The sequence below is a fragment of the Chrysemys picta genome, chromosome 17 (genome assembly GCF_011386835.1).
Source record: "Chrysemys picta bellii isolate R12L10 chromosome 17, ASM1138683v2, whole genome shotgun sequence".
In the NCBI taxonomy this organism is placed as follows: domain Eukaryota; kingdom Metazoa; phylum Chordata; order Testudines; family Emydidae; genus Chrysemys; species Chrysemys picta.
The window spans coordinates 22,132,406-22,159,062 of NC_088807.1; the positions used below are offsets into that span (position 1 = coordinate 22,132,406).

General features: G+C 56.5%; 2 protein-coding genes across 2 annotated transcripts in view; both read right to left on the minus strand.

Moving 5' to 3' along the window:
* LOC135976219 (immunoglobulin superfamily member 1-like) overlaps positions 1-26,423 on the minus strand; it is a 42,861-nt gene extending 16,438 nt beyond the window's left edge. The window contains exons 1-4 of the mRNA XM_065570965.1: positions 24,312-26,423; positions 24,025-24,060; positions 9,959-10,243; positions 9,334-9,624 (exon numbers count right to left, since the gene is read on the minus strand). Of these exons, the coding sequence (XP_065427037.1) occupies positions 9,334-9,624; positions 9,959-10,243; positions 24,025-24,060; positions 24,312-24,342 (643 nt within the window). The 5' untranslated portion in view covers positions 24,343-26,423. The remainder of the gene's footprint in view (positions 1-9,333; positions 9,625-9,958; positions 10,244-24,024; positions 24,061-24,311) is intronic.
* On the minus strand, positions 126-6,188 carry LOC101937995 (uncharacterized). Its single transcript, XM_065571726.1, has 6 exons — positions 4,689-6,188; positions 3,891-4,010; positions 3,326-3,353; positions 3,019-3,068; positions 2,457-2,494; positions 126-2,218 (listed from the first exon to the last, which is right to left on the minus strand). Exons 1-6 carry the CDS (start codon positions 4,843-4,845, stop codon positions 2,063-2,065), a joined length of 549 nt encoding a protein of 182 aa, XP_065427798.1. The 5' UTR covers positions 4,846-6,188; the 3' UTR covers positions 126-2,062.
* Positions 26,424-26,657: the final 234 nt, after the last annotated feature.

The window sequence follows — 26,657 nt, forward strand, 5'->3', positions numbered from 1 at the left end:
CCAGTTCTGCCCGCTGGACGCTGCAAGCTTCTCTGAGTTCATCTATTTAACGAAGAAATTGACATGTACCAGGCTTGTTCTCCCCAGGGGAGTCTGACATGCTTCATGCCAAACACGCTGCTTCCGGTAGAACAAACCAACACATTTATTAACTACAAAAGATGGATTTTAAGTAATTATACATCATAGCACAACAAGTCGGATTTGCTCAAATGAAATAAAAGCAAAACGCATTCTAAGCTGATCTTAACACTTTCAGTGCCCTTACAAACGTAGATGTTTCTCACCACAGGCTGGCTGGTTGCCCTTCAGCCAGGCTCTCCCCTTCAATCAGCGCTTCAGTCGCTGGGTGGTGGTGTCTGTAGATGGAGGTGGAAGAGAGAGGAAGAGCATGGCAAACGTCTCTCCTTTTTATCATGTCCTTTCTTCCCTCTTCCCTTCAGAGTCAGGTGAGCATTACCTCATCGCAGTCCCAAACTGACCAAGGGAAGGGGGGTGACTCATGGAGAGTCCAACAGATCCTTTGTTGCTGCCTAGGCCAGTGTCCTTTGTTCCTGTGAGGCTGTGCTGGGTTGGTCCCACACATGTCCTGATGAGGTGTGAACTGCCCCTCTGCTCCTGGAGAGTTTTTGACAGGGCTTGTTTTAAGCCATGAGGACACATTTTCAGCCTCATAACTATATACATGAAATTACAACCTATAACATCACTACAAGAACAATGCTCAGTGCATCATGAGCCTTCCAAAGACACCCGACATGACAAACTTTGCATTGGATACCACACAATCATTTTACAAGGATGAACATGGGGGTGCAGAGTGTCCCCACCCCAAGGTTCAGAGTGTCACAGGTGGGGACTAGCAGGCTCGGGGGGGGGGGGGCTCGTTAAGCAGGAGTTAAGGGAAACTGAGGGAATGGGGAGATGGCCAATGTCTGAGCACCCAGGGCGGATGGACGTGGGTCAGTCGTGTCTCTCCAGGCCAATCTGTGGGTCCGGAGGCTGCAGGGGCCAGGATCTCGGGGGAGGAGGGGGAGCATCTTGTGCAGGGGCCAGGATGGTGGAGCTGAAGGGACTCCTCCTCCACACACCGCTGAACAGCAAGAAAGCCTCATTCTGTGGAAAACAGCCCCCCCACCCCTTGCAGGGGGGATTCAGAACTGCTCCGCTTTGTGTCCTAGCCCCCGCACTGCTCCCAGTGAGTGGCGATTCCCATGTCATCCCAGAGGCAGGGCCTGGGGGCAGGGCCCGGGGCCCTTGCAGGTAAGTTCCAAGGTGGGGTTTAGCTGTGAGGCTCTCCCTGTGCCCACGTTGTCTGGCCTGGGGTCCCGAGGAGGGGAACATCGGGATCACAGGGTGATGCCCCCCTGATCTCTCGTACGGGCACCGCCCAGGGATCACTTCCCCTTTGCCCCCCCCGGCTCACGGTGATGGATCCCCCAGCACAGCAGGGAAGGGAGGACCCCATGGGGGGATGTAAACAGCCGGCGCCAATTGGTTACGGGCATCAGACCCTTCTGCAGCTTCACCCAGAGTCAGGGTGTGAACCCCAGCATCCTGGACAACTGATGCCCTTCCCCAGAGGGGCTGCAACCCAGTGCTGAGCGAGGGGTCCCTGTATAACCAGTGCCCCACCCCAGAGGTGGCTGCATCCCAGCAGTGGGCAAGAGATCCCTGTATAATCAGCCCACACCCCAACCCCATCTCCCCCAGGTGTTACACACATTCCCGGCACGGGCACAGGGGGTCCTGGAGTGCCCAGGTTGGGCTGGTTTGTGGTTCTGTGTTTATTACAAAACTGGATATTAACAGGATGCAAAATAATATAAACAGCCACCTTGGCACATCCCCCTCCCCCTCCCAGTGCTGAGCCCCCCACACCGGCCCCTACATTTGGGTCTGGGTGGGGCAGGGGGACAGCAGCTCCATGGGATGGGGCTGTAGTGGGGGGAGGGCAGCGTCCCCCCTAAATCTTCCTTAGAAGCAGTTCTCAGGGCTGGCGCTGCAGGGGGGTGAGTCTGTCGCCCCCTGGGGGCCGGCGCCCCATGGCTGCGGGGGACTCTCACTGTGGGGCCCCCTGGTTCACGTTGATCGCGGCGTACACGCTGGGCTGGGCGGGCTCGGGGGCAGGGGCCAGGCGCCCCCGCTTGGCCTGCAGCGCCTGGCTGTCCAGCTCGGCGTAGGTGAGTCCCTCGGCGCCGGGGTCGGGCTCCTGGGGCTGGCGGGGGAGAGAGTGACTGGGGTGTGAATCCACACACACACACACACACACACACACACACACACACACACACACACACGGTGATCCCATAAGTTGACCCCCCTTCCAGAAGCCCAAGCCCCACCCTAAACCACTGAGTGTGCCAGGAAAGGCTGGGAAGGGGGGAGGGGGCTGCCGGGGCCCATGAAAGTCAGGGTTGGGGGGCAGGCCCCATGGGGGAACAGGGGACACTTACCAGGGTCTGCGGCTCTTTCCCTTCGTCGATGGAGGCATCTGTGGAACAGAGACACCCGCTGAGCTGCACCCCCGGCCGGCCCAGAGCAGAACCCCACACCCAGCTCCGACCCCTCTGTCCAGCCAGGGGGCTCAGAGCCTGGCACAGCCACCCCTCCCCTGCCCCACAGCATGGGCCAGGGTCATTAGTCCCGTGTTACAGAGAGGAAAACTGAGGCACAGAGATGTCTGCGGGTTACAGCGGGGGGGGGGGGGGCTGGGAGTCAGAACTCCTGTGTTTTCGCCCTGGCTCGGGAGGAGAGTGGGGTCTAGACTAGTGGTTAGAGCAGGGGGCTGGGAGCCGGGAGTGGATGGGGAACCAGAGCGGGAAGGGAGGGTGGCCCCAGGGAGCTCCTGGGAGTCCAACACTCTCAGCTGACACCAGCTACCTCTGGGACCCTCTCCTTAGTCCCGCCCGGCAGCAGCTGTAAATCAGGCCCCGCCCCATATGGGTGGAGTCCCCACAAGCTCCCTCTCCACAGGGTCCTGCCCCACCCTGGTACCCCCTTGGGTGTGTTACTCACAAACGGGGTCTTGCTGAGCTGGGGTCTTCAACACCCCCATAGGGCTGGTGCTAAAAGAGAAAATCCCCTTGTAAATGTCATATCCCCCCACCCGCGGGGGAGATTCCTCAACACACCCAGAGAGCCCTCCCATCCTGCCTCACATTGAACCCAGTTCCCTAAGCCTCCTGCCCCAACCACCAGACCCACCCCCACCCCACCCTGCTCTAGCCACTAGACCCCACCCCCCTCCCCGAGCTGGGACAGAACCCAGGAGCCCTATGACCCCGGCAGGTCGATCGGGAAGGGGGAGGAGCTGGGTTCCTACCTGCTCGGTCTCGGTGCGGCTCCTTTTCCTGCAGAGGGAAACAAACCAGAATCCCCCATGAGCCGATCGGGATCCCCCGGTCCCAGCACCCGGCCACTCACCCCCACAGGGCAGCAGGAATGGGGGGTTTGGGGGGCTCCCCTCTGCTGCTGAGCCTGGATCCCTGCTGGGGTGGCCCGGACCAACAGGGGGCAGCACAACACCAGAGCATGCACCGGGGGGAGGGGCAGATTAACTCGGGGGGCTTTTCCTGTCCCCAATCCTCCCTCGTTAGTGACTCCTTATAATGAACCTGATCCAGGCCGTTCGGCTCCTCTGTCATCCCATGTACCGGAGAAGCACGGTGCCGGCGGCTGATTATACAGGGACCTTTCGCCCGGCACTGAGATGTGGCCACCTCTGGGGTGGCACCGTTGTGTGTACAGGGATTACACATGGAACAGCGCCCCCTGCTGAGCCCCCTGCTCCTTGGCTTTCCCAGCACAGTCCCCCATCCAAGCTGTGACCCCATCCCACCCTGCTTAGCGGCAGGTTTAACCCTTCCCTCGCTGGGCAAGGCACTTACTGGCTCGGGTTATTCTGAAGCACACGAAGACCACAAGGAGGAGGAGGACAGCAGATGCCGCGCTCACCCCGGCGATGATGGAGCTGGTCAGACCCGGAGGTGCCGGCGATTCCGATCCGCCTGGGAAACAGCAGCAGCCGTGAGTGCCGGGAGCGGCTGGTCTGTTCCCCCCACAGCCCCTCCCACCCCAGGCGGCGCCCAAGGGGCTGGGACACCGCAGGACGCAGGCAGAAGAAAATTCTATGGGGAGGATTTTGGGGGGCCCAGGGAATCAAGTGGGGTCAGAGCCAGCAAGACTGGGGGGATTGGTTGTATTAGGGAGTGCTGGGTTGCAGGGCGGGGGCTCGGTAGGGGGCTCTCTCCCCATCAGTCGGGGCTGGCCCCACTAGCGCAGCGCTATGGGGCGCTGTCTGATCCACCCTGGCCATCATTTCCAGTCCCCTCCCATATGGTGCAATGGCACCAGCCAGGTCTGACCGCACCATCTCTGGCCAAGGGGCCCATCTAGCCCGGTATCCCGCCTCCCATGCTGGCTGCTCCTGGCTGCTTCGCAGGGAGCTCCAGCTCCCCACACCCTGCCTGTGGCCACTGATGGGCCCAGCTGCCCCCAGAGGAAGCCTCTGGCTGCCCCATTAGCGGTGGGTTCGTGTCTGAGCAGGAGGCTTCGCTCCCCTCCCAAATCCATCCGCGGGGGGGAGTCACTGCCCCTGAGAACAGCCTCTGTCTCTCCCCCGGGCAACCACTGGGGGAAGCTGCCCCATAGTCTGTGACTCAATAGATTCCCCCCGGCCCCGGTACCTGGCCCCGCACTGCCTGGGCGGGTGGGATTCGGTGCCGCTTCAGGCTGTGTCGGGGCGGTTCCCCCTGCAGGAAAGAACAAGAGTCCATCAGTGCAGGGGGAGGGGCTGAAACTCCAGCTCAGCGATCGCCCCACCCCTACCCCGCAACTCAGCATCTATCCTCAGGGTCATTCTGGGTGGGGGGAGGGAGATTTTTATGGCCAGGGCCGGTGCTGTCTGGGCAGCCCCTGTGCCCCGACTCCTCTGTGCATCCCCAGAGCAGGGGGAGTCCAGGGGAACATCCCCAGGCAAAAGTCCCCCTGTTCTGCAGCTCCCCCTGGGGGCAGGGATCCCCCCTCCCTCAGCCCTGAATCTCCAGTGGCTGCTCCCCGGCCGGATGTCCCCAACTCTGGGCCCAGGGCTCAGGGCAGAGCCTGGCTCTGAGTGTGCCATAAGTGCTGAGCCCCTAAGCGTCCAGATGGGGGTGGGGCTGGGAGTGGGGATACTGAGCTGGGCCCCTCATCTGAACCCACCAGTTGCCCGGGGTCGCTGGGCTGCGAGGAGACAAAGGGCTCAGATCCAGGCTGGGTTGGGTCGGTTCCCCCTCCGGGAATAGAACCAGCGATAACTCAGCATTCTGGGTCCCCTGCTCTGAAGCTCCCCATGGCACTGCCGGATTAACCTTTTGTGTGCCCAGTGCCAAACATATTTGTGGGCCCCCAGGGGGCAAAGGAGCATGACGCAGGGGGGTCGGTCCCCAGAGCGAGGGGCCAGCCAGGGGCAATGGGGCATAGCATGGTGGGGCTGGCCCTGCTCCACCCAGCCTAGTGCAAGGGCACCGTATACACACCGGCAGTTGCCAGACGCATACTGGCCAGCCCAGCCCTGAGCTGCCAGCCTGCCCCTTCTCCTCGGGGGTGAGACCACATGTTGTGCCACACAGCCCCCGACTCCCTATGCCCAGTATCCCCCGGAACTGCTCTGCCCAGCAGCCCCACACGCAGACCCTCCACTTGCCTGGAGCTAGGGGACCATATGTCCCCATTTGGCCAGGACAGTTCCCTTTTTAAGCTCTGACTTTTTTGACAAAAACGGGCATTTATCCCATTTGCTCTTGCCAACTGATCAGCGGCTCACGGCAGGGGCAGGGGGGTATGTGTAGGGGGAGTGCGGGGGCCTGCCTTTGCTCTGCCCTGCCCCGATTCCACCCCCTGCCCCGAGGACCCCCTGCCGCCTCTTCTTTGCCTCCTCCCCTGAGTATGCTGCGACCCCACTCCTCCCCCTCTGTCATGGAGAGAGGGGGGACACAAGACCCTGCACCCCCGGCTTCCTACGATTCACCATGACTCTCAGCCAGCCAGGAAAGCAGAAGGTTTATTTAGACGACAGTAACACAGTCCCAGGCAGGTCTTGCAGGTACAGACCATAGGACGCCCTCAGTCAGGTCCATCTTGATGGGGGGCCAGGGAGGCCAGAGCCCCGTCTGGGCTCCCCTCCATTTTCCCAGCCAGCTCCAGCCGACTCACCCAGCCTCCCCCCAGCTCCTCCCCCAGCCTTTGTCCATTTCCCAGGCAAAGGTGTCACCTGGCTCCAACCCCGCTCCTGGGTTCTCATGTTACATGCTCGGGTACCTGGCCTCAAGGATAGTCTCTCATCTCCAATGCAGACAGTCCCAGTACAACTCCCCTGCAACCTTCCCCGGTCAATACTCCCCTCTCCCTGCTGCGTCACAGGCACCCACCCAGTATTCAAAGAAAACATTAAGAACATTCCCACTTCGTCACACCCTCCCTCCCGGAGCGCCGGCAAACAGCTGTTTGGTGGTGGGGAAAGCGCTGGGAGGGAGGGGGAGGAGCGGGAATGCGGCACGCTGGGGGAGGAGGCGACAAAGACGTGGGGCGGGGGGAGCTTGGCTGCCAGTGGGTGTGGGACAGAGGTGGGGGGCAGAGAAGAGCTGGCGGGGCCTTGGACTGCAGCCCAAGCAGAGCGGGCCAGGCTGGGTACACTTTGGAGCCTGGCCCTGGCGCCATGGCACCAGTGGTGCCATTGTAAACCCAGTACTGCCTGGAGCCCTGTCCTGGGCCAGCTCCCCGTGTGCTCGGAGCTGTACAGACACACGACACAGAGACGGTCCCTGCCCCAGCCAGGTGCCATTCACACCTGGAGTCACTGCGGAGCAGGTCTGGGCGCAGCTGTCCCTATTTGGGAGGAGGAACGTCCCTGTGTCTATAGAGCTACAGGGGAGCTTGTCTGCCAAACGGGGCTGTATCAAACCAGGGGGCGCTAATACCGACAGCCCAGACTCGCTCTGAGACCCCCTGAGGCCCCAGCTGGGTGTGGGGCTGGGAGGGGGAACGCTGAGCCAGGCCCCTCACCTGCTACCACCAGCTCCACGAGGTTGCTGGGCTGCAACCAGACAGGTGGGTCTCACTTGGTGCTATATCGGCAGCTGTAGTTCCCTGCATCTACCCAGCTCACGTTGCAGATGGGAAACTCAACCACTTCCCCAGTGTGCTCCGTGGCGCGCTGTGCATCTGGGTCTCCAGCTTTATGCAGAAGGACCCTCGTTCCCTGACACTGACACTCACATTGGACGGTCACGGCTCCCCCCAGGGCGACCCCCCCCCCCCGCTGGGGTGCAGGGAGATGTTGGGTTTGGGGTAGCCGGGCTCTGCAGGCAGGAGGAGACGGGCCGTGAGACACAGACCCCGGCACGGTCACTGCGTCCCGTCCCCACAGCCCGGGCCCAGTGACGAGGCCGAAACAGGAACCTGCAGGGAGAGTCTCCTGGATGCTTTCCCCCCGAATCCAAGACCGAGAGAGCTGGGCTAGTGACACAAGAGACACGGGGTCCCCCACGCTCAGCAGGGGAACGGCGCGGATCCATCTGCAAGGAGCCCATGGAGGGGTGGCTGGGGCAGGGCAAGGAGAGGCCGAGGGGACCTAGAGGCCAATTGTGTTTTATCTCCATCAGCTGGGGAAGGAGAAATCAGTTCAGTGGGGAATGATCACAAGTGAATCAGAGTTCGCTGGTGTAGCAGGAACTGCTGGGTAGGGTCACACTGGGAACTATTGCTGAGCTCGCCTGGACAGTAACTGACATTGGCTGAATTCAACCCACTTCCTGGGCAACAATTTACATTCCTGGAGCACCAGGATCTGGCGTTAGAACGTCCAAGGCACTAGGCCAGAACCCACCGCTCTACGGTCCCTTCGCGGCTTCTCTGTTCTTAGGCTGGTTTGTTGTGTCTGGAGCCATCCCCTTGCGCCGTCTCTGTTTGCTGCTCTGAGTTCCAGCTCAGATACCTGCAGCTATTTCTCCAGGCGATGGGTCGGCTTCTCAATCGAACAACTGTCCCTCCGCTGCTTTTTCTAGAGTCCCTTTGCTCTCGGACAATTTCTTTCCTCCTGTCACTGCCCCTGAAGGTTCTGGGCGGATGTTTTGTCCGTACTATTAGTTTTACTTTCGCTCCAGCTCACTTCCTCCTCATTTCTTCAGCCCGTTTCTCTTTGCTCACAGCTGGTTTCTGTCACGTTTCATTCGTGCTTTACTTCTCCTGCGGTTTTCTAACAATTGCTTTGGTAACTTAGAGACTCTTTTTTCTTTGTGTTTCACTGCCCACTTCTTCCTTTAACTTTCCCCCTCATGCCTCTGTTTCCTCTGTCTGCCTCCTCCTGTTCCTGCCATCTCTGTCCCTTCTCAACGGGACTTTCTCCCTGCCAGCTCTGTGCCTGGCCCCTTCGATGACACAGCTCGGCCACCGGGTCCCTTTCCACTGGCTCCCGCTCGCTGGGTCCCTGCATTTCTGGTGCTGGTTGTTACCTCGCTGGCTGCTGGTGTCTCTCCTGGCGCTGGGCAGCCTCCCTCCAAACTCTACCAGACATTTCTACCAGGAGCGCTGGGGGTGGGGGAGGAGCTGCTGGCTGCTGTCTCCTGCTGTTTTCTTTCTCTCCCCACCACAAAAAATTCCCCCCCAGGCTCGAGCTCCCCCCACTTCCGCTGCCCGGGAATCCTTGGGGGTCTCCCCACAGCTGTTGTTCCCAGGCTGCTTCTGAGCAGCCAACGTGTGCAGCTCCCGCTGCTCTTTAACCCGACAGCCCCCAGCCCCGGTGGGCATCACACAGCCAGCCCTGGAATGCAGGCACAGGCTGGGGGCGGGGCCGGCTGGGCAGCCCCTGGGCCCCAATTCCTCGGTGTGTCCCTGGAGTGGGGAAGGCCGGGGCAGCATCCCCCTGGGAAAGGCCCCTGCTCTGCAGCTCCCCTGGGGCAGGGATCCCCCCTCCCTCTGCCTCGAAACAGCAGCAGCTGCTGCTGCCCCCTTGATGGGGAACCCACCAGTGATTCCGTCCCTACCCCCAGCCGGGCGTCCCCTCTGCTGGGCCCAGGGCTCAGGGCAGAGCCTGGCTCTGAGCGTCCCATTGGCGCAGAGACCCCCTGATCAGGGGCATGAACAGGAATAAAAATGTGGCCGCTTTTGGAGAGACACTTTGTGTGCCCCCCGCAGCCAGAGGAGCTGGCTCTGCTCCCCGGAGGAGTTCTGAGCTCCAGCCCCACGGATTCTGGGGGCCCCTGAGCCTGCTTGGCCCCCTTGCACATGGCCCTGCCCCTGAGGATCTGGCTGGGGGTGGGGCTGGGGGTGGGGATACTGAGCCGGGCCACTCACCTGCTACCACCAGCTCCACGGGGTCACTGGGATGTGACCAGATGAACTGGTACCAATGTCGGTAATAATAGCAGCTGTAGCTCCCTGCGTCTCTCCGGCTCACGTTGCGAATGAGAAACTCAGCCAGGTCCCCAGCAGGCTTCGCGTCCTGCAGCGCGTTCGGGTTCCCATCTTTGTACAGATGGAACCTCATGTTCTGGTGCCGACCCTGACACCGGATGGTCACGGCTCCCCCTGGGGCGACCCCCCCGCTGGGGCTCAGGGAGATGGAGGGTTTGGGGTAGCTGAGCTCTGCAGTGAGAAGGAGACAGGCCGTGAGACAGACCCCGGCACAGTCACTGCGCCCCGTCCTCGCCGCACAGTCCCAGAGACGGGGCCCCTGGGAGAAAACCCAGCCAGAGGAACCTCTCCGAGATCCCAGAGATTCCTGGGAGCTACGCCCAGGATCTAACCAGACACAAGGTGCAGAGTGACTCTATATCCCCATTCATACAAGGGGAAATGGAGGCACAGGCAGGTTAAGTGACACCCCAAGGAGTTTCCCATCTGCCTGGAGCCCCCCCCCCCCCCGAGGGTGTGGCTGGGTGTGGGGCTGGGAGCCGGGACACTGAGCCGGGCCTCTCACCTGCTACAATGATCTGCACGATGTCACTGGGATCTGACCAGTTGGGCGGCTCCGATCTGGAGCGAGATCGACATGTATAGAACCCTGCGTCTGCCCGTCTGGCGCTGGGGATGATGAATTCACCCCTGTCCCCAGCAGCATCCAGCTCCTTGATTTTGATTCCACCTTTATACAGAAATAACCTCCTGGCCCCACACCGACACTGACAGCGGATAGTGACGGCTCCCCCCTGGGTGATCACCCCGCTGGGGCTGACGGAGATGGAGGGTCTGGGCGCAGGGAGCTCTGTGTTCAAACACAAACAGGAGTTAGATGGGGAGACACAAACCCCTCCCCGGGTGTCTGTAACCTGCCCTTAGCGCCCAGCCCCAGGGACAGCGCCAGGGCTAACAGACACCTCACTGCATCCACAGGGAACCTGTGGGCTGGGTTCTGATCTCAGCCCCCCAGGGTCAATCCGGAGTCATCCCTGACTGCACTGGGGGCTGGGCTGGGTTCTTCTGATCTCAGCCCACCAGGAGGTGATCATATTTCCCTATGCTGAATATGGGACACCTGGTAAAATTACTTGTATTCAAGCGAGTTCAATGGCAATCAATCAGAGCTACTGTGACAATGCGGTTCTGGCGGAACCCAACTGAGAGTGCCAACTCAGGACAAATTGCTCAAATAGGGCAGTTACAGCCCAAGGCTGGGGTTTTTTCCACCTCTAAGGCAAACCACCAGCCAGACTAAGAGGACTCCAGTCTCACCCCACTGGCTAACTGCAAGTCTCACAAGCAATCTCCTTAGATACTCCAGTTTCCCAGTATTACCACCAGTACCACTCGTTATGGGGACAAATGGTTATGAAAACCAATACCCCAGTAAAAGAAAAAGGTTCTCCTGATCCCAAAGGACCAAGCCCCAGACCCAGGTCAATATACAAATCAGATCTTACCCACAAATCACGCTGTTGCCGATCCTTTAGAATCTAAAATCTAAAGGTTTATTCATAAAAGGAAAAAGATAGAGATGAGAGTTAGAATTGGTTAAATGGAATCAATTACATACAGTAATGGCAAAGTTCTTGGTTCAGGCTTGCAGCAGCGATGGAATAAACTGCAGGTTCAAATCAAGTCTCTGGAATACATCCCCCGCTGGGATGGGTCCTCAGTCCTTTGTTCAAAGCTTCGGCTTGTAGCAAAGTTCCTCCAGAGGTAAGAAGCAGGATTGAAGACAAGATGGAGATCAGGCATCAGCCTTATATAGTCTTTTCCAGGTGTAAGATCACCTCTTTGTTCTTACTGTGGAAGATTACAGCAACATGGAGTCTGGAGTCACATGGGCCAGTCCCTGCATACTTCGCTGAGGTACAAGGCGTATCTGCCTTCTCTCAATGGGTCCATTGTATAGCTGATGGTCCTTAATGGGCCATCAAGCAGGCTAGGCAGAGCTAATCTCAGCTTGTCTGGGATGTCACCCAGAAGCATAGCATAAGTTTGCCATACAGACAGTATAGAGCCAATATTCATAACTTCAACTACAAAACTGATACACACATCTAGACAGCATAATCATAACCAGTAAACCATAACCTTGTCCTAGACACCCCATTTGACCCCCTTTATACAAGATTTGGGTGCCACTACAGGACCTTGGTTGCAACAATGATCTATACGGTCCCAGTTTATGTCAATAACGTCACACCCCCAACGCAAAATTGATGCAGGAAGGGATGACACAAACATCATTGACTGCATCCCAAGAGCTCCCCATCCTGGGTTCTGTCTCACTACAGCTAGTATTGGGTTAGAAGCCATACCAGTGTATAACAGAAATGGTTCATCAAAGTCATGTTCAATAACATGATTGAACCTCTTTACAAACTCAAGGTAACATTTAGTTAGAACAATAGTGGATTGGATCTGCTCTGGCAGCATGGTTCCTGTATGTGCCATGTGATCTTGCCAAGAGCTAAAGAAAACTGCTACTTTATCCATACAAGCTCGGGCCAATGTTTGGAACCCAATTAACATCGAATAAATGCAGATATTAATGTTCTTCATAGTCCAGGAATCTTGGCATTTAGCCATGAAAGCAATATGGTAGTGTGCCTCAGTCTTCCTTTTCATACAGCACATTAGGTCTGGAATGTCCTCTCCCCTGTGAAAAGTTCCCATATTGTTTATATGCATTGCCTGTGAAACCCCAGTGTAACAAGGCCTTTTAACATAACGTGTGTTTTCATGTATTCCTTTTAACATGTTCAATGAATTCTCCAAAAGATTAGGCACATTGTATATTTTTACCGTTTGTGGCAATAGCAACACATTAATTACAAAATTTAGCAATAACAACAAGTTCATTGCAAGTGTCCATCTACAGTCATGTTTGTCATGCCACCCCTTTGGCTCAATACCATTGGAGTTTGGGCATTTTAGGGTTAACCTGTGGCTTCCCTTTGCAAAATTCAGTTTTCTCTTTCCTCCTTGTCCTGCAGGATCAAACCCTGATTTCTCTTGCTTAACAGAATTCACTGGCTGATGGGGTGGGCCCTCTGTGCTAACAGCTATTAGCAAGTCCTTCCTTTCCCAGCCAGGCAAGTAATTTGCACTACCCCAGACCAGAGCCAGTCCACCAGTTTTCATATTCGTAACTGCTATCATCCCCAAGGCTGGACTCTGTCTTAAAGAGATACCACACAAATCCAAAAAGTCTGCGGGTGAGAGTTTGCTTCCTCTCCCCCGCATCCTCAAGCATTTAGCCATAAAACTGCTCTGCTCTGACACATCAGTAACCAAATCTGTCCTCAAACCCTGAAGCACAAACTGCTCATTTAAAGAATCAGAAAGGAGACATTCCTGTTCCAACACCATTGTCTCCCCAACAAGTTGGCCCCACACAGCCACTTGGTTATAGGGATGCCTCAATCCCTTAACAACTTTTACTTCCTCTGAGACCTTCTCAAAGCTACCCACACTGGATCTTTTACAAGGAAAGTTAGTGGATCCCTTCACAACAGACAATTTTTGGCTGCTAGGAACTGAAACTTCCTTGATTAAATCACTCTCACACCCTTCAATTGCAGGGAACTGCCTGCACCGAGTACCATGAGGATTCCTTTCTCCAGGAGCTTTTCTAAGCAGCAATTCACCCCTCACAGAAATTCTGCCCTTACCCTCTTCACCTAGGGCTTGCTCTAAAGGCACACTTTCCTGAGCAACAACAGACTCTGTCTGGGTCTTACTTACATTCAGGATCACCTTTGGCCCATCAGGCAGATCTCTACACAATCCCCTTTCAGGCGAACCCATAGACTTCCTAGATAAAAGGTTAGAAATACTTCCCTTCTCTTTGCCACACACAAGCTTAGGAATTTTTTCCTTTTTGCTACAAGTTGTTAAACTGTCCGTAGGTAACACAACCAAATTACCTTTCTGCTCTCCTTGTGCCCTGGCTAGGGTATCACCCTGATCAGACAGAGTTGTTACACCCTTCTCCAACCACACATGAGCAACAGGCCAAATACAAGCACCAGAACTGTTTGGTCTCTGGGATTTTGCTAAGCCACTAACTGGATGCAACCTAGTTACGGGGCCATTCTCCCCAGCAGATGCAAACTTAGGACCATTCCCTTCCTGGGCTTTGGTTGAATCCAGAACCAACTCTGAGACAACTAAATTACTCTCAACCATCACAGGCCGAAAGGCACCTTCTGTCTGCTCCACAGACAAAAAAGAGTTGGAGACGCATTTTCCTTTACTAGACATACTGTTTGGGATTTCATTTCCCTTGTCCCAGCACACCGGGCTGTTCACAGACAACTGCTTGGAGACTGGGGTAGCTTCCTCCATAGGCAAGTCAACACCCCTGACAGACACAGGCACATTTCCTTCACTGTCACTGTTCTTCGCACAGGAAACAGATAAGGTATAAGGGCACTCATCTTCCACTCTCCTTGCCTTCCCAAACTGCTGACTAGATAAAGCCATCAGCTCACAAGACTGCCTAGGCTCATCCAAAATCTCCTTGTTCTCCTCTCCCTTCGCTTGATCTAATTCCAGATTTACTTCTGAGACATTAGATAGACATTCAGAAACTTCATTCACAGCCAAACAGCTACTTTCCAAAGACAAACTTTTGGAGAAACCCTCCATAGGCACAACCTTAGGATCAATCCTCTCTTGTGCCTGGTTTGTATTAACTTGACTGACCATAGCTTTAATATCATTTCCAATCATAATATCCTTAGGGATTATGTCTTTTACTCCCACAACCATGGTGCCCTCCAATCCCTTCCATTTCAGGTGGATTTTAGCCAAAGGCACCCTGACAAAATACTTAGATAAGGCTACAACAGTTACATCTTCGCCTGGCAAATAATCTTCCTTCCTGACAAGACTTGCTTTAACCAGAGTAATATCTGCTGCGGTGTCCCTCCATGCCATACACCTCACTCCATTCACTTCTGCACTGCTAATAAACTCTGCATTATTTCCCCCATATTTAGCTTTAATGTGAGTTTTAAGGTCAAATCCTTCAGAGACAACAGAAACAGCATTTGCACACAGGGCACCAATGCTGGGCTCTGTGTGGCTTGCCTGTGAGTTTACAACAACAGGGTTAGCATTGGCCGTGGCATTTGGGGTTGCTGGTTTTGGGCTGCCCTTCAGTGTCGGGCAGTCTGGTCTCATGTGGCCCAGCATACCACAGCGATAGCATGTAACCTGCTGGGGATGCGAGTTCCTACCCTCCGGGCCCCCTTGAACTCCTTTAGAAGAGTCAGGTTTATTTTTAAATCCTTCCCTCCTCTTGAACTGGGGAGACTGGTGATCAGTTTTCCCCGGGGTTTTACACCCTTCTCGAGCCCTGTTTTGGGTATGGGCATCGGCAATCTCTGCTGCCCGTAGGACTGACTCAGGGTCCCTGTCACACACAGCTGCTCTCACATTGTCAGGCACAATGTCTAAGAACTGTTCCAAAGTTATTAAGTCCAGCAGTTTTTCAAAACTCCCATGAACCTTGGCTCCCATAACCCACTTTTTAACAAAACCCATCAGCTTATGAGCACATTCTACAAAAGTACAATCCTTAGACATTTTAAACTCTCTAAACTTAACTCTGTAAGATTCAGGAGTAACCTTGAATCGCCTTAACACAGAATCCTTAAACCGCTCATAATTTAACGCTTCTTGTTCCCCCAAGTCATTAAACACCTCCCTGGCTTTTCCAGTCAGTCTGGTTAGCAGGACAGGCATTCGCTGACCCTCAGGGATCTGGTACAGATTGCAGAGGCGTTCAAAGGTAGACAAAAACTCCTCTATATCCTCAGTATCATTGTAAATGGGACACATCCTTTCCCAGTTTTTCTCATGGCGGGGGGGAAGTGGAGTACCAGGTGGGGATGACTTTCTCCGCTCTTCCATTACTTGGAGCTGAAGTCTGGCCGTCTCCTGTTCCATCTTGTGAGTCTCCTGTTCCATCCTGTGAGTCTCCTGCTCAGCAGCGAGCAGCTCTAGACGCCCCTTACGGGCTCTCTCTTCAGCCTCCTTCTTTCTTTGATCAGCCTCTTTCTCTCTCTCAGCAGCCTCTTTCTCTCTCTCAGCAGCCTCTTTCTCTCTCTCTCTTTCTAACTCTGCTATTTTGTGCTTCTCCAGCAATCGAAGATCTGCCAGCTTCTGTTCATGCTCAAATTGCAGTTGACTTGTCACCCTTTGCATCCTAATTTTTTCTGCATCTTCTGCAGCCTCAGGTAAGGGCTGTGCTCTTGCCCCCTGATCACTGGCTATTAGCAGATTTCTCAATTCTTCCTTTGTAGCTTTCTTTCTAAAGCTTATCCTCTTTTCTGAACACAAATTTTCCAGGGCTTTTTTCCCAAGTCCCTCATATGCTCTTTGCTCAGCCATTGCAGCAGCTCTTTAACCAACAAAACTCTCAATCCCAAAATTCAAATTTGGATAGCGTGGGGTTCTGACCCAAAGCTTAATTGACCTGGTTCTGTGGATCCAAGCACGACTACGCCACTGTGACAATGCGGTTCTGGCGGAACCCAACTGAGAGTGCCAACTCAGGACAAATTGCTCAAATAGGGCAGTTACAGCCCAAGGCTGGGGTTTTTTCCACCTCTAAGGCAAACCACCAGCCAGACTAAGAGGACTCCAGTCTCACCCCACTGGCTAACTGCAAGTCTCACAAGCAATCTCCTTAGATACTCCAGTTTCCCAGTATTACCACCAGTACCACTCGTTATGGGGACAAATGGTTATGAAAACCAATACCCCAGTAAAAGAAAAAGGTTCTCCTGATCCCAAAGGACCAAGCCCCAGACCCAGGTCAATATACAAATCAGATCTTACCCACAAATCACGCTGTTGCCGATCCTTTAGAATCTAAAATCTAAAGGTTTATTCATAAAAGGAAAAAGATAGAGATGAGAGTTAGAATTGGTTAAATGGAATCAATTACATACAGTAATGGCAAAGTTCTTGGTTCAGGCTTGCAGCAGCGATGGAATAAACTGCAGGTTCAAATCAAGTCTCTGGAATACATCCCCCGCTGGGATGGGTCCTCAGTCCTTTGTTCAAAGCTTCGGCTTGTAGCAAAGTTCCTCCAGAGGTAAGAAGCAGGATTGAAGACAAGATGGAGATCAGGCATCAGCCTTATATAGTCTTTTCCAGGTGTAAGATCACCTCTTTGTTCTTACTGTGGAAGATTACAGCAACATGGAGTCTGGAGTCACATGGGCCAGTCCCTGCATACTTCGCTGAGGTACAAGGCGTATCTGCCTTCTCTCAATGGGTCCATTGTATAGCTGATGGTCCTTAATGGGCCATCAAGCAGGCTAGGCAGAGCTAATCTCAGCTTGTCTGGGATGTCACCCAGAAGCATAGCATAAGTTTGCCATACAGACAGTATAGAGCCAATATTCATAACTTCAACTACAAAACTGATACACACATCTAGACAGCATAATCATAACCAGTAAACCATAACCTTGTCCTAGACACCCCATTTGACCCCCTTTATACAAGATTTGGGTGCCACTACAGGACCTTGGTTGCAACAATGATCTATACGGTCCCAGTTTATGTCAATAACGTCACAGCTACGCAGTAAAAACATCCTAATTAACATTAAGTTGACTGAGCTCCTGTTAATAAGAAATTCTGCATAGTTGGATTCTTTGTATTTACCTTCTTATCTTTAAGGCTTTACAATTCAAATTGGGAGGGGTGATATATACACCCCTATCCCCCCCTCTACGGGGGAGGTTTTACACACACACCCACACACACTCCTGTACCCCTCTCTCACACAAGGTGGGGGTGACTGACTGACCGGAACCTCCCTGCCCAGCGCTCTCCTCCCTCCATGCCTGGCTGGGCCCCCGGGGACGGACCTGCCTCTCCTGGTACCTGGCACCGTGTCTTCCCGAGGCAACACGTGGGAGGAGGCAAGAAGACACAGGGTCACATGCCCCCCCCACCCCGATTTCTGCCAGGGTTCACAGCAGAATGTGGTCATGTTGCGGAGTGTGGGGGAGTCAGGGCCCTGCACCCCTCTTCCTGAGATTCACTGTGACTCTCAACCAGCCAGTAAAGCAGAAGGTTTATTTAAGGACAGGAACACAGTCTCAAGCAGAGCGTGTAGGTACGACCAGACCCCTCAATTAGGTCCCTCTGGGAGGTTCAGGGAGCTTAGACCCCAGCTTGGGGTTCCCTGCGTTGCACCACCCAGCCCAAACCGAAAACTAAAAACAAACTCCTCCTGCTGCTCCTCTCTTACCCCTCCCCCCAGCTCCTCCTCTCCTTTGTTCAGTCTCCCGGGCAGAAGGTGTTAATTCTCCCCACCCCCGTTCCTGGCTCAGGTTACAGCTCAGGTAGCTTCCTTCAAGGGAAGTCCCACATCCCCACTGCAATCCCCCTGCAACATTCCCAGGTCAAATCTGCCTGCTCCCTGCTCCGTCACATCTCTCCCCCCTTCGAGACTGAACTGAGCGGGGTCACTCTGACCAGTGACCTGGGGAAGTTCAGGGCTCCCTCTCCGGGACAATGCGTCCGCTATCAGGTTGTCACGTCCCTTCACATGGACCACGTCCATGTCATAATCGTGCAGGAGCAGGCTCCATCTCAGGAGCTTGGCGTTGGCTCCTTTCATCTGGTGCAGCCAGGTCAGGGGAGAGTGGTCGGTGTGCACGGTGAAGTGACGCCCAAAGAGATATGGCTCTAGTTTCTTGAGGGCCCACACCATGGCCAGGCATTCCTTCTCGATGGCCACGTAGTTCTGCTCCCGGGGTAGCAACTTCTTGCTCAGGTACACGATGGGGTGTCTCTCCCCCTTTTCATCCTCCTGCATTAACACCGCCCCCAGTCCCGTGTCTGAGGCATCGGTGAACACCATAAAGGGCTTGTCAAAGTCTGGGTTTGCCAGAACTGGGCCATTGACCAGAGCCTCCTTCAGCGCCCGGAGAGCCTCCTGGCACTCCTCGGTCCAGACCACCTTGTCTGGCTTCCCCTTCTTGCACAGCTCAGTGATGGGGGCGGCTATGGCACTAAAGTGGGGCATGAACCTTCGATAGTACCCCGCCATCCCAATAAAGGCTTGGACCTGCTTTTTGGTTTGAGGAGCGGGCCAGTCTCTGATCACCTCCACTTTGGCTGGTTCCGGCTTTAGGCAGCCGCTTCCCACCCGGTGCCCTAGGTAGGATACCTCAGCCATCCCCACCTTGCACTTCTCCAGTTTTACGGTCAGCCCAGCCTCCTGGAGTCGGTCCAGCACTTGTCTAACCTGGGACATGTGGTCCTCCCAGGTCTGGCTAAAGACACAGATGTCATCGATATACGCCACGGCAAAACTCTCCATCCCCCTCAGTAGCTGATCCACCAGGCGCTGGAAGGTGGCCGGCGCTCCCTTGAGGCCGAAGGGCAGGGTCAGGAACTCAGAGCCCCAGAGGGGTGACAAAGGCCGATTTCAGCCTGGCATCTGCATCCAGCGGCACTTGCCAATAGCCCTTTGTAAGATCCATGGTGGTAAGGTACCGAGCACCTCCCAGCTTGTCTAGGAGCTCGTCCGGCCTGGGCATGGGGTAGGCATCGGCTACAGTGATGGCATTGAGCTTCCGATAGTCCACACAGAACCGGATCGACCCGTCCTTTTTGGGGACCAGCACCACCGGCGAGGCCCAAGGGCTGGAAGACGGCTGGATCACCCCCAAAGCCAGCATGTCATTGACCTCTCTTTCCAGGTCCTGAGCAGTTTTCCCTGTGACTCGGAAGGGGGAGCATTTTATAGGCGGGTGCGATCCTGTCTGCACCCGGTGGACAGTCAGATTAGTGCGTCCAGGCTGGTTGGAAAACAGCTGTTGGTACAGATGCAGCACCCCTCCGATCTCAGCTCGCTGGGCAGGGGTTAGCCGATCAGAGAGGGGAATTGCTTCCAGGGGGAAGCCAGCTCTTGTCCCAGGGAATAGATCTACTAAAGGGTCATCTCCCTGCCCCTCCCAATGTCCACACACGGCCAACACCACATTCCCCCTGTCATAATATGGCTTCATCATATTCACATGGTACACCCGGTGGTGGTGTGCCCGGTTCGACAGTTTCACCACATAGTTTACCTCGTTTAGTTGCTTGACAACCTTGAAGGGCCCTTCCCAGGCGGCCTGGAGTTTGTTTTTCCTCACGGGGATGAGGACCATCACCTGATCCCCCGTGGCGAAGGCGCGGGCCCGTGCTGTGCGGTCATACCAGACCTTCTGCTTCCTCTGGGCTCTGGCCAGATTCTCCCTGGCCAGGCCCATGAGCTCGGCAAGTCGTTCCCGGAAGGTCAGGACATACTCCACCACCGACTCTCCCTCAGGAGTGGCCTTCCCCTCCCATTCGTCTCTCATCAGGTCCAGGGGCCCCCTTACCCGCCTTCCATATAGCAGTTCGAAAGGCGAAAACCCGGTAGACTCCTGGGGTACCTCCCTGTACACAAACAGCAGGTGAGAAAAGTACTTGTCCCAGTCCTGCGGGTGCTGATTCATAAATGTTTTCAGCATCATTTTTAGCGTCCCATTTAACCTCTCCACCAGCCCGTTGGATTGGGGGTGATATGCTGAGGCCCAGTTGTGCCGGACCCCACAGCTCTCCCACAAGCACCGGAGTAGGGCCGACATGAAGTTGGACCCTTGGTCCGTCAAGACTTCCTTGGGGAACCCCACTCGGCTGAAAATGGTCAGCAGCGCATCTGCCACAGTGTCTGCTTCGATGGACGATAAGGGCACTGCCTGGGGGTAGTGGGTGGCGAAATCTACCACCACCAGGATGTATTTCTTCCCCGACCGGGTCGTCTTGCTGATAGATCCCACTATGTCCATGGCCACCTTCTGGAAAGGCTCCTCTATGATGGGCAAAGGTCTCAATGCTGCTTTCCCCTTGTCCCGGGCCTTCCCCACCCTCTGGCAGGGGTCACAGGATCGGCAGTACTGCCGGACGTTGGTGAAGACCCCGGGCCAGTAAAAGTTCTGTAGCAGCCTCTGCCTGGTGCGCCGGATCCCCTGGTGCCCTGCGAGAGGGATGTCATGGGCCAGGTACAGTAGCTTGTGGCGAAACTTCTGGGGAACCACCAGCTGCCTCCTGATCCCCCACGACTCCACTTCCCCTGGGGGAGCCCACTCTCGGTACAGGAACCCCTTCTCCCACAGGAACCTCTCCTTGCATCCTCTCATCATGGTCTGTACCACACTGAGGTCAGCCAGGCCCCTTAGCTTCCGCAGGGAGGGGTTCTTCTGCAACTCGGCCTGGAACTCGGCGGCTGGGGAAAGGATGGGGACCTGCTCCCTCTCGTCGGCTGGGTCGGAAGCCCCAGCCACCCCGAGGCCTGTCCTTGGGTGTTCCCTCCCCACCCGGGAAGGGTTCGGTGCCTCCGGTGTGACATCCTTCCCAAGGTCAGGGCGTAGTGCCCCTCGCCGGCTCTGGCTACGGGTCACGACTAAGGTGGTCTGGGGGCTGCTTGGCCAGTCCTCTAGGTCCCCCCCATCAACACCTCAGTGGGCAAATGGTGGTGCACTCCCACGTCCTTGGGGCCCTCCTTGGCCCCCCATTTCAGGTGTACCCTCGCTATGGGGACCTTGAATGGGGTCCCGCCCACCCCGGTCAGGATCAGGAAGGTGTTGGGCACCACCCGATCTGGGGCCACCACCTCGGGCCGGGCCAGTGTCACCTCTGCGCCCGTGTCCCAGTATCCATAAACTTTCTTCCCATCCACCTCCAGGGGAACAAGGCACTCGCTCCGCAGGGACAGCCCCGCGCCAACCCTGTAAACGGAGAACTTTGAATCCGGAGCATCTGGCCCCCCAGAGAAGCTGGCCTGGGGCCCTTCGCTCTCTTGAGCAGTTGATAAGCTGCCAGCCCCTCTTGCGTGAGAAGCCTGCCCCTCGTCCGTCTGGGCCTCTACCAAGTTAACCCGGTGCGGGTTCGGTCTGCTCAGTCTGTCCTTGAGCTTGGGGCACTGGGCCTGAACGTGGCCTCTTCGGCCGCAGTAATAGCAGCTCATGTCCCGTGGGTCCCCTCGAGCCGGTCGGTTGTCCCTGACGCTGGGCATTCCCCGTGGGAGGGGATTCCCCATATTCCCCCTTTGGGAGGTCCCAGGGTGACTCTCTGCATCGCGGCGGGCCTGCTCCTTTGGGGCTCCTCCCTGCCACCCCGTGACCGGCTCTTTACAAACTCATCGGCCAGCCGCCCTGCGTGTCGCGGGTTCTCTGGCTTTCTGTCCACCAACCACAGCCTCAGGTCGGATGGGCACCGCTCATACAGTTGCTCCAGTACCAGCAGTTTAATCAGGTCCTCCTTCGTCTGGGCCCCATCAGCCCACTTGCTGGCGTATCTTTCCATGCGGACGGCTAGTTGCAGATATGAGATCTCAGGGGTTTTATCCTGACTCCGGAACCTTTCCCGGTACATCTCAGCAGTCAGCCCAAACTTTCGTAGCAGGGCCTTTTTGAATAGTTCGTAGTCCCCTTTCTCTGCCTCTTCCAGTTGGCGGTACAATGCCACGGCTTTGGGGTCCAGTAAGGGGGTAAGGACCCGGAGTCTGTCCGCAGGATCAACCCGGTGCAGCTCGCAGGCCGTCTCAAAGGCCTCCAGGAAGTCATCCATGTCCTCCCCCTCCTTGCGTGGGGCCAGGATGCACTTATCAAAGCTCCGTGCAGTCCTGGGTCCCCCCTCACTCACCGCAGCCGGGGGTTCGCTGCCCTTCAATCTCGCCAGTTCCAGTTCATGCTGTCTCTGTCTCTCATTCTCCTCCCGTTCATGCTGTCTCTGTTGTTCACGATCCTCCAGCTCTCTCAGTTTTAGCTCTTTCTCCCATTCCAGCCAATTCTGCTCCATGGATGCCGAACGTCGCCGGGAGGATCCTCTGCTGGCCGGCGAGCTTCGCCGGGAGGATCCCCTGCTGGCCGGGGGGGTCACAGCGCCCTCGGTATTTGCTGGGCTCCTCCCCACCCTTCCCCTAGGCATAGGAAGGAGGGGTCTCGGGAAGCCCTCAGCAGCCGGCTGACCACTCCCAGCAGGGACAGACACTGGTGCCTGCGCTGCATTTGCCAGGCTGCTTCCCTGAGACACAGGGATCAGTTCATTCGCGCGATCTTCCGCCTCCAGCCGGGCAATGAGCTGTTCTTTGGTGAGCCTCCCAATGCGCAGCCCCCTCTGCTTGCACAGCTCCACCAGGTCGCTCTTAAGCCGCTTGACATACATCTTCCTGCTGGCCACTCACCGGCCTGTGTGCTCACAGCTCCCCACAGTTCCCAGGGGGACCCCTAGTGTGCCAGTCCTTCTCGAGGTCACCACCTCTCTGCCAGGGTCGAGCTGCAGACTTCTCCGCCCCTGGGACCACTCGCTGCGATCCCCCCGGGGGACCCTGTTACTGCAAAAGTCCTTCTCGCTGGTCACACACTCCCAGGGGTAATAACCGTCTCTCTCTCACTCTTCAGCACGCCTGGTCCCCGTCAATCCCCCTTTGTTTTACTGCTCCCCAGTCACTTACTGCAGGAAGCGCCGTCCACGGGGTGCAGTAGATCCGGCCGCTGCCACCAGTTGTTGCGGAGTGTGGGGGAGTCAGGGCCCTGCACCCCTCTTCCTGAGATTCACTGTGACTCTCAACCAGCCAGTAAAGCAGAAGGTTTATTTAAGGACAGGAACACAGTCTCAAGCAGAGCGTGTAGGTACGACCAGACCCCATCAATTAGGTCCCTCTGGGAGGTTCAGGGAGCTTAGACCCCAGCTTGGGGTTCCCTGCATTGCACCACCCAGCCCAACCTGAAACTAAACCAAAACTCCTCCTGCTGCTCCTCTCTTCCCCCTCCCCCCAGCTCCTCCTCTCCTTTGTTCAGTCTCCTGGGCAGAAGGTGTTAATTCTCCCCACCCCCATTCCTGGCTCAGGTTACAGCTCAGGTAGCTTCCTTCAAGGGAATTCCCACATCCCCACTGCAACCCCCCTGCAACATTCCCAGGTCAAATCTGCCCCGCTCCCTGCTCCATCACAGGTCAGCAGCAGCCTTTCGACCCTGTGCGGGAGGGAAGGGACGGGAGCTGCTTCCAGCCACCAGGGAGGAGCAGGGGAGGGAAGGGCTGACCTGGCCTGTGTCTTTGCAGAGCTCATCTCTCCCCCTCTCCCCCAGGGATGGAAGCAGCTTGTCCCTTCCTGCCCACACAGTGTGGAAAGGCAGCGAACACCCCCAGGCTGCTGCTGGCCACCCACATAACCCAGCCGCCTCCTGTCCCCCAGGTACAGCACGGGCAGGAAGGGGTTAAGCCCTAAGGCTGCATTGTGCCCCAGGGCCCAGGGAACCTGACTGCAGGGGCCTCAGTGACCCCGGCCAGAGAGGGGGCTCAGCAGGGGAGGGTGCCGAGGGGGCGGAGCATCCCCGCGCTCCCTGGGGGCAGGACCCAGGGCGAGGAGGTGGGGGGTGAAGGGGGTGCTAAGCTCCTGTCTGGGAAGCTGCTGTGGAGTCTGCAGCTTCGGGGTCTGAACAGGCTCAAAATTGCTTCCCCCGACCTCCCCGTCCTGAACACTAAAGTTTCCCCTGCCCCACAGATACTCACCTCCAAACTCCCTGCTCTGCCCAGCCAGCCAGCAGCCTGGTAAGGAGACAGCTCATTAGGGACCAGATCCCAGAGCAACTCAATACTGCACCCTGGTCTCAGTTCCCCCCGCACCATGGACATACGCCATGGTCTCACATTCCCCCATATGGACACACACCCAGGTCTGAGATCCCCCCGCCCCTGTGGGCACATGCCCTGGTCTCAGTTTCCCCCCATGGGCACATGCCCTGGTCTCAGATCCCAACCCCCTATGGACAAAAGCCCTCTCTGTCTCCTATACTCACCAAGGAAGAGGATCATGAGAGCAGACACCATAATGGGGGCAGCAAGGGGCCACTCAGGGCTGCCTCCAAGACCCAGGTGCCCAGCTCCACCGAGTCCCAAATGAGGAACTCAGCTGGTGGCTCCAGCTACAGGAAGTTGACAATCTCTCATCTCTTCCTGCGTCCATCACACCCTGTCTCTAATCTGCAGATGAAATCTACTGCGGTCAAAGTAAACAGAGGGCTTTGCAAAACTGGCCAAGTGTCATGCAGCTCACAGCTTGTTTGTGTCTCTGTGGAGAGGGGGGACAGGTCACCATCAACTTACCCTGCAGCCTTGTGGAAGGTGCATCAGGGTGAGAGCCAGGCTGTCACAGACTCACAGGTTGTGCCCACTCTTGGCCCCGTGCGGTCCGTGGGGGGTGCCCCTTTCAGTGAGACGGCCCTTTTCCCGGGGGTCCAATCTCTCTTGGGGTTAGGCCCCTCCACCTCCAGGAGCCACACCTCTCTGAGCCTTAGCACACCTGTCTTTTGCCATGGGGCCCCTCAGGGAGTCCACTCGCTCTGGAGCGCTGGGGTCTCTTCCCCCGAAGGGGACGATGCAACCCTGTTCTCTAGACCAGAGTGACTCTCAGCCAGCATGAAACAGGAGGGTTTATTGAGCATTGAACACAGCACAGGAAACTCTCAGGGCCTGAGTCCTGGCCTCCCTCAGCACAGCACATCCCAGTCTTCCCTGCATCCAGGTGGGCTCTGCCTGCTCCCCCTCTCCAGCCCCGAGCCCCCCTGCTCCCAGCTGGGCATCTGATATCACCAACCCCAAGCCCTGCCTCTGTCCATTGTCTTCTCTCCATGTAAGCAGGGTCATAAACCGGGTTGCCTGGGCCTCCTCTCCTCTCTTCTGTCCTCTGGCCCCTCTGGCTGGAACCGGCTGGTTAGGTCACTTGGTCCTCTCTTTGCAGCCCATTGTCCACCCACTGGCCAGAACTGGCTGCAACTCCTGAGCTGGGCCTCCGGGTTGTCAGGTCACCAGTCGCTGGGGTCTCCATCATCCAGGCCATCGGGTGGGTCCCAAACTCCCTCTCCCCTCACCTCGTTAAACCAGTAACACCCAGGGACACTGAGACCCACTCCCTCTGTATGCAAACCATTGAAAACCAAGGAAAACACAAGAAAATCCTCCATTTCGTAACACAGGCGACCATGGGGTCTGGTCTTCAATCTTCCACTGACCACGATTTCCATGACAATTCCATCCCCCTTTCATTCTGGGTTCAAGCGGCTGGTGACCCATGTAGGTAAAGTTAATACATGATCTTGCAATTAAAGGCTGGCGTCGTAATGGAGCTGCATGAACGGGCAGAGTTAAGGTCGTTCAGGAAACTGTAACTGTGGCATTTCCTTTTGCTGGAGGGTTTGACTCTGCAGCCTTCCCTCTCAGCCTGCAAACCTGCCCACCTCTGACACGAGCTGTGACACCGTGTGAGGAGCGGGCGCGATGGGGGACGCCTGGGTTTGCTGCCCCTTGCGCCATAGCTGAGCAGTGATGACGGGTTTACACTGTAACGCCTGGTTCTAAGGGGCTTTTCTCAGCGTGTGAATTAAATCAACCAGGTTCAAAAGAAAATCAGAGAAAGAGAAATTTCATCCCAGTCCAACAATGGGTCACCAGCCGGGAGAGACCCAGGGACCTGCTAATGCCCCCACAGAGACCCTGCCCCCGAGCTGGAGGAGACACTGTCAGTGGTTATGTGGCCAGGCCCCTAGAGAGGGACGTGACACAGGCTTTGTTTATATGCCATTGGCTAGTGGGCAGGAGAAAGCTGGGGGTCAGGGGGCTCCATTCCCAGCTCCGGGAGGGGAGTGGGGTCTAGTGGTTAGAGCAGGGGGGCAGTGGGGGTCGGGCTGGACCCGGGTGTGGTGGCGGCGCCGTCACCCCTCTGTTCTCACATGACTCAGGAGCACCATTAGAAGATGGTTCAGGAGCCTGGTCCGATGCTCCAATGGGCTTCTTAAATTCCCGACCCCCCTGCTCACCAGCTGCCCCTCAACTGCCCAGGAGCCTCCCCCCATAGCTGCCCCCGGCCCCGTGGAGCAGGAGGGGGATGAACAGCAGATTAGCTGCCAAGCAGAGTCACCCCCAGCCTGTCACCCATAAATAATACCCCCCACCCCAGCCTGCCCCCCCCAACCTCCCATCCTGCCCCTGGCCTATTCCCCTTCAGAACCCCCTGAGCCTGCCCCCCGCGCACACCCTGCCCCCACCATGGCCCATCCCTCCTCACACCCCTGCCCTTTTCCCTCTCAAATGCTCATCCCCACCCTCAGATTGCTGCCATTTCCCAGTGTCCCCAGTTGGCTGGGCAC